This window comes from Pyrus communis, chromosome 5, assembly GCF_041283825.1.
Source record: "Pyrus communis isolate YQ-2024b chromosome 5, ASM4128382v1, whole genome shotgun sequence".
Classification (NCBI taxonomy): Eukaryota; Viridiplantae; Streptophyta; class Magnoliopsida; order Rosales; family Rosaceae; genus Pyrus; species Pyrus communis.
The window spans coordinates 19,477,753-19,485,192 of NC_142569.1; the positions used below are offsets into that span (position 1 = coordinate 19,477,753).

A 7,440-nucleotide genomic window follows, 5' to 3' on the forward strand; every position below is an offset into this window, starting at 1 on the left:
CCTGCTTATTTTCATGTAACTGAAAATAAACTTGATCCTAGAGCCAAAAAGGCTATCTTTCTTGGTTTTAGTAGTGGTGTCAAAGGTTACAGGTTGTGGTGCCCAGAGATGAAAAAACTTGTAATCAGCAGAGATGTGACATTTGATGAAGAAAATATGTTCAGAGACTCTGAAAAGAATGTGAAAGATGTCCAACAGGTGGAGCTTGAGAAAGTTGCCTCTAGTACTTCAAATCCTATTTCCGCTGATGTCGAAGCCACTACAAGTGAAGAAGTGAGAGACCATGAGGATGTTGAAGAAGTTGAACTTGAAGATTCTATTCAAGTTGAAGAGCAAGTTTCACCTCAAGAGTCTATTGCCAAGAACAGAGGAAAAAGACAAATTACCAAGCCAGCTCGGTATAGTGACTATGTTGCTTTTGCTCTTCCTATTATCACTGATGAGATTCCATCCAATTTTGAGGAACCCATTGAGAGTGAAGAAAAGGAGAAGTGGTGCAATGCCATGGGCGACGAGATGAATTCTCTCATGAAAAACAAGACTTGGGAGTTAGCTAAATTGCCTAAGGGTAAGAAAGCTATTGGTTGCAAATGGGTGTATGCCAAGAAGGAAGATGTTGCTGAGAAAAGCAATGTCAGATTCAAAGCAAGATTAGTTGCTAAAGGGTATGCACAAAAGGAGGGCATTGACTACAATGAAATATTTTCTCCAGTTGTGAAGCACTCATCAATTCGCATTATGTTAGCTCTTGTTGCACAATATGATCTTGAACTTGTGCAACTTGATGTGAAGACGGCTTTCCTACATGGTGATTTGAATGAAGATATCTATATGTGTCAACCGGATGGGTATAAAGTGAAAGGGAAAGAAAATTTGTTTTGCAAGTTGAAGAAATCACTTTATGGCTTGAAGCAATCTCCAAGACAATGGTATTTGAGGTTTGATAAATTTATGAGAGGCCAAAATTATTCTAGAAGTCAATATGATCATTGTGTGTACTTCAAGAAGTTGCAAGATGGGTCTTTCATTTATTTATTGATATATGTTGATGATATGTTGATTGCCTCAAAGAATGTCGAAGAGATTGAGAAATTGAAGAAGCAAATGAAGAATGAGTTCGAGATGAAGGATCTTGGTGAAGCAAAGAAGATCCTTGGCATGGAGATCACTAGAGACAGAGAGAAGGGTTTGGTTTGTTTGAATCAAAGACAATACCTTGAGAAGTTGATTCAGAAGTTTGGAGTTCATGATTCAACTAAACCGGTTAGTACCCCTTTGGCTCCTCATTTTAAATTGAGTTCTCTACAATGTCCTAAAACTGATCAAGAGAAGCTACAAATGAAAAATATACCATATGCAAATTTGGTTGGTAGTTTGATGTATGCAATGGTATGCTCTAGACCGGATATTGCTCATGCAGTTGGCATGGTGAGTCGATATATGCATAATCCTGGTAAAGAGCATTGGAATGCAGCTAAGTGGATATTGAGGTATCTCCATGGTACTCGAGATGTTGGTTTATGTTTTGAGAGGGATGACTCTGGTATTGGTCATTTTGCTGTTGGTTATGTTGATTCAGATTATGCAGGTGATCTGGATGGAAGGAAGTCTACTACAGGCTATGTATTTACTATGGCTAAAGGGCCAGATTGTTGGAGGTCCATTTTGCAGTCGTCTGTTGCTTTGTCTACTACAGAGGCTGAATATATGGCAGTTGCTGAAGCTATAAAGGAGGCCATTTGGATACATGGGCTGATTAGAGATTTGGGGGTTGATCAGAAGCAGGTGGAGGTACATTGTGATAGTCAGAGTGCCATTTATTTAGCTAAGTATCAGGTTCATCATGCGAGGACCAAGCACATAGATGTGCGTTATCACTTTGTTCGTGAAGTTGTTGGTGAAGGAGAAATCATTCTCCAGAAGATTCCAACTAAAGACAACCCCGCTGATATGTTGACTAAGGTTGTTGGTGTAGCCAAGTTTGTTCATTGCTTGAACTTGGCTCACATTTTGCCTATATAAAGAAGGCGTTGAGCAGTAGGAGTTTTGGAGCATTTGGCTCGGCATGAGTTGTTCTCTTGCTAGTGATTGGGAGTGATGTTGTGTGTTAATTGTGTTGCTTGGCTTATCATGGCGTTTTTCGGAACTTGGCCAAGGTGGAGATTGTTGAATAAGTGGCCAAGTGGCCATACTTTAGAATTAACAAATAAAAAGGGGAAACATCTTTCCTTCTTTTGGGGAGGAAAAGAGGGAAAAGACCTTTGTTTTTTCTTTTGTCTTCCACCCGTGAGTTTTGGCTCTTTAATAATGAAGGGTTTGGTTGCTTTTCCATGCGGTTGTGTGAAAACAAGAGAGAGGGGAGAGTTGCGGAGAGTTTTAGCAGAGAGTTTTGCAGAGAGAAAGAGGGCAGAGAACAAGGGGTGCCGCATCCCCCATTTGAAAAGAGCTCCTCTCTTTGGTTAGTAATCATCCACCAAAGTAGTTGTTGTAATAGCTTTGAGCTATATGTATAGAGAAGAAATTATTCATTATATTTCTTTCTCTATTTGTTTCTTTGGTGTGTGAGAGCTATTGGGTGTATTGGGCTTTTGGGTTGTGAGATTGCCAACACTTTGTAAACTCTCATTTGGTTGATAGTGGATTATTGGGTGAGCTCCTACTGCTCCGAGGACGTACTCCAGTTACACTGACTGTGGAGGAACCTCGTTAAAATCTTTGTGTCTTTTATATTTTGTTCTTGCATTTTATTTGATATATTTCCTGTGGGTTAGCTTGAGTTGGTTCCATTTGGTTTTGGTGCTACCCTAGCACAACACTTACTTACTAGTCGTCAAACAGATTATGGCACTAACTTCAGAAAATCATGTCAACTTTCATTTATTGTTGTATATATGCTAGAACCATGTCGTAAACAAGAGTCTTATGTAACTAGTCATCGTTGGATGAACTCTTGGGTAGGGTGATCTCCCAGGTAGGAGGCATCAGTTTGTAACACCTGTTCACCCCCTAAATTCATCATGGGCCTTGAGGGAAGTTTGGGAATTTATTTGAACAAGAATTTGGAGATTTGCAAGCATGCCACTACTGGTTACTGCTAGTAGAAAGGATTTGAGTGATACAAATTGCGCTTGAATTGACTTCTAACCAAAAGATTGTGTCATTAAGTAAGAGTGGCTCAACTTAAGTTCTTTCATTGCCTTAAATGTTAAAGACTTTATTTATGTAGAGAAATAAACCACATGCAACATGTAAATTGTGAAGAGAAAGACAAATTGCTTAAGTTTTCTCAACGGTTATTGTGTGTCCCGGATACAAGCCAAACATGTGTGATACATGTCGATGTGTTGCACTTCTGGGTCCTCAAAGTCTTGCGCCTGCAATGTTACAGAGATTAATATTTAGTTTACAATTAATTTGGTGATTCTATACAAGAGCGTCATCAGACATTATATGACCTGGAAACGGATTCCTAAAAAAATAGAACGTGAGATCTCCAGCTTACTCATTACATGATAGAACCATCTCTAGCAATTTTTGTGGGTGGCAGACGAGATTGAGCCTCATGAACTGTAGGAAACTCGAATGCAATTATTCATGTACTATTCGAAAGTCATATGATCGGTAGCACCAGAATCAATTAACCATGTACTATCCAAAATAAGTGCAAAGTTTGGAGATGCTTTATCAATATCCCTGTTGTGGTTGCTAAACAGAGGCTTGATCGACATTATTCGGGGATTCCTTAACAACACCAGCAACTTTAGTTGGTTGGCGACCTGAATTTCGCTTTATTGGATCCCTGCTACGATCCCACCATTCCAGATAGCTCGTAATCTCATAGTAACGAGATTTGGAGTGGTCAGGTCGGCCACATTAATGATCACATGTTCGGTCGTCACGGTTTTGAGTTGCCAGTGCAACAACACCGGGTTTCATTTCGGCGATTCTTCTTGTCAGCCATGGTGACAAATTTTTGGGAGGAGTTCGATTAGAGTTCTTGGACTTCGGGAGCTGCGACGGCTGGAAAGACGGGGCATGAATTTAACTCGGCAGTCCGGTACCTGCACTCAGTTCTAGGGTTTCTCTTCAGTTTCAGTGGAAGCTGATCAATGAACTAAAGCTTCTTCTTCGGGAGGTGCGACAGAGAGCAACGACGTGGGTTGTTTGGTGGAAGCAGGCTGAACGACGGCTTCTCCTTTGGTCGATTGCAGTTGGGATTGCCGACAAGTTTTTCTTTTCTTTCTGATTTCTAACCTAGGCTCGTGATGCCAACTTAGAATTCATCATTCTTTTCTGATTTCAACATGAGGATACACACACACACAGAGTTGGAGAAAATACAAATTTTAATTAAAATCACACATTTTAATTAAAATAAAAAAAATTACATGAAATTGTTTTAGTTTGCATCCGTTGTATGGGGTTTTGCGACTATCTTCAATTTGTGGGTCTAAATTCTTTTTATTTATTTTTTTTTTTATTTTTTATTTTTTTTATTGTAACTTTAGACCCAACTCTTTGCGCGTTTAGTATGTGTACGTAACAAGAGGTAGAAGTGTGGTTGGTGAGATATAAAGGGCTGATTGTGTAAATTTTCAACTTTTATTGGAATTTGTTAACATTTTTCTCATGTGTTTAGGAATCCCAACAATTCTGGTTATGTATATATGTGCTTGTTATTACTGCAATTTGCCCATAACAATCCCAAATCCAACGCAATAGAAGGACTACCTTAGTTTCTTTATAGAACTAATTTATTCGTGACTACTAAAAATGTCGTATTTACAACACATAACTTGTGTAACTACTATAATTGTTGCCAAAAATAAAAAACTATAATATCTAGAGTAACGTTACATTTACTATCTAGTTGTACCATTATTTTTACAATATCTTTAATAGAGATATGACCTGCCAACGCATGTGGATCCCATCACTATTAGAAATATGGTGCAAATGATGGTATAACTAGATAATAAAAATAACATTTTTGTAATCTCTATCATAATTAATTACACACTTAATTTACCAAGAATCAAAGGCAAATCAACCTCATCACACCACTCCACACACCTCGTCTCAAAATACGAACTCTTCACCTCGTTCGCCCAGTAACTCAACCACACTTTCCCGCCAATTCTCCACTTCAACACACTCCCTTCCATCTCCCTGCTCAACCTCCACCCAACTCCGTCGCCGTACTCGTCCCCGCTCAGCACCAAACTCCCCGTTTTGGTAAATGGCCTGTTCGCCCCCTCGTATCGCCTTCTCAAACCCTCGCCGTTCCCGCCATCAGTATCCGGCTTCCACGTGGCCACTTCATGCCCCGTCGTGTTGTCACACAGCACGGCGTCGAAAACCGCCGCGTTTCCCTCCGCGTCCTGATCCCACCTCCAGTTCCTCTTCCTCATCCTCGTCGACATCCTCGCCGTGGCCTTCATTTTTGGAACCTTCGATTTTTCGAAACCGCCCTTCATCACTCTCTGCGTTTTCACTTCCTTCTCCCCGTTGTCCGTGGACCGGCCCAGGCTCAACCCGTTCACGTAGTTCGCCCCGACTTCCGGCCCGACCCAGACCCGAATCCTCGATGGGAAATACTTCTCCTCCGCGTAGTCCACGTCGTCGTCTTTGTTAAATCCGAGATTCACCACGTGAAAGCGGAGATTGTCGACACGTGCCGTCACCTGAATAAACCCATCGTAAAATCCAACAGAATATTCCACCTGAACGACCGCCTCCAGCTGCTGGTGCGCCAGGGTGTACTTTAGCACCGAGTCTCTGGTTTCCAACGCCGGAAACTGATTTTTATGATTCGCGCTGGCGGCTGAGCGCGTGGTTTTCATCCCCATTACCGGCGCGTAACCCTTTAGCACCCAAAGCCCGCAGGCCTCCGTCGCGTAAGAGAAACCCAAGTTCTGAGAGGGAGATGACGTCAGCGTCTGTAGACCTACGCCCACATCTCTCAAAATGCACCATTTTGCTAACATGTACCCGAGGGTGCGCATGAAGCACAGCTCCGCATCCACACCCGCGGTGATAAGAAACGTCCGCAGGGCCGGCGCGTGCTTGCACAACAACGCCTCGAGGTTAGGAGCCAGCAGCGACTTGAAGTACAGAGAGCCGACTTCGGATGGAGAGTCGCACGCGCAGAGCCAGAAGAGGCGCGTGATGAAAACCAGGTCGAAGAACGTGGAGAAGGACTCGGGGGAGTGGGAGTCCATGATCCAAGAAAACGGGTCGGGTTTGAGGGCCTGGAGCTGGGAGCGCGGGCAGGTGCCGCTACCGTGCGCGGTGGGCGACCGGGATATGATTTCTTGGAGAAGTTGGAGTAAGAGAGGGAGGTAGGGTTTGTCCGAGGAGAGTGAACACATGTCAGAAACCCAGATAGTCCTTTTGGGATATTGGTTGAAGCCATGCAAGCACACGGAGAAGGTCACTAAAGTGTCGATATTGGAGCCGGCGGTCCGCTCGGCCCGGAGTTGAATCGCACGAGTTGGGTTGCTGTCGTGAATGGATCCGGAGCTAGCGAGCTCGAGAATGTGGGACGAGTCAGACTCGACCCACTCGGATGAGTTGGGAAGGTCGCATATCCATGACCATATGTCAAGCATGTTGTTGTTGTTTATGGTTAGGGTTTTGGGTTTTGGGGGGAGGAGAGAGTGTGGAGAGGTGGATGCGGTGGTGGGTTTGGTTTTAAAGAGGGAACGAGTGATGGTGGAGCTGCCACCATGGAAGCAAACGGGAACCAAGTGTGAGGAGGAGGCCTCTGGACTTCACGTTAGATCGAGTGGTTATTTGCGTTTGATTTTGATTTTTAGGGTTTTTTCGGATAGGATGCATTAAATATTTCGGATCAACTTCATTTTCCTTGCTTCTATTGTTCTTTGTTTTGAATTGTTTGCATGCTAACAAACAACTGAGGACGTGGGGACGTGGAATCTTAGTGTGGTTTTTGGGGTGCCGCAGCTTACACGTGGTCAGTGGGAAGGACAAATTTGATGTCTCATTGTGAATCACTAAAGACAAGCTAAAACATAGGTTAAATTGTGAAAAAGATTGGTGTCTATTTGGGTCCATCTGAACCAGTTATTATATATCCATCGAAAAAATTTATAGAAAAAAAATATGTGCCTTACGAGTTGTGGGATGGAGGCGTTCTTGTGGAATCTGTTTTGTTTCCTCTCTTAAAATTAAGATGTGTGCAAGTATATAATATTTGGCCTCTTCTGCTTCACGGCTGCAATCACTTTCATCTTCGTGGTTGATGGTTTACCGAAATTGATTCTTCCCCGAAGAAAGTTGAGGTTCCATCATATGTAACTTAACTTCTTATAAGCTCATATAATGTCTCTCCTCTCATCATTGTGAGATTCATTCTCAACAACCCCTCTCACGTGTGGCAAATTTCCAAGCCTAGCATGTACATAACACAACAGGGTG

General features: G+C 42.6%; 1 protein-coding gene across 1 annotated transcript; it reads right to left on the reverse strand.

Moving 5' to 3' along the window:
* Positions 1–4,736: 4,736 nt before the first annotated feature.
* LOC137726331 (uncharacterized) lies at positions 4,737–6,819 on the reverse strand. Its single transcript, XM_068465244.2, has one exon. It carries the CDS (start codon positions 6,609–6,611, stop codon positions 5,013–5,015), a length of 1,599 nt encoding a protein of 532 aa, XP_068321345.2. The 5' UTR covers positions 6,612–6,819; the 3' UTR covers positions 4,737–5,012.
* Positions 6,820–7,440: the final 621 nt, after the last annotated feature.

What these genes read in the sequence shown, in the direction of transcription:
- LOC137726331 (XM_068465244.2), bottom strand. Translation starts at nt 6,611, where the DNA reads ATGCTTGACATATGGTCATGGATATGCGACCTTCCCAACTCATCCGAG.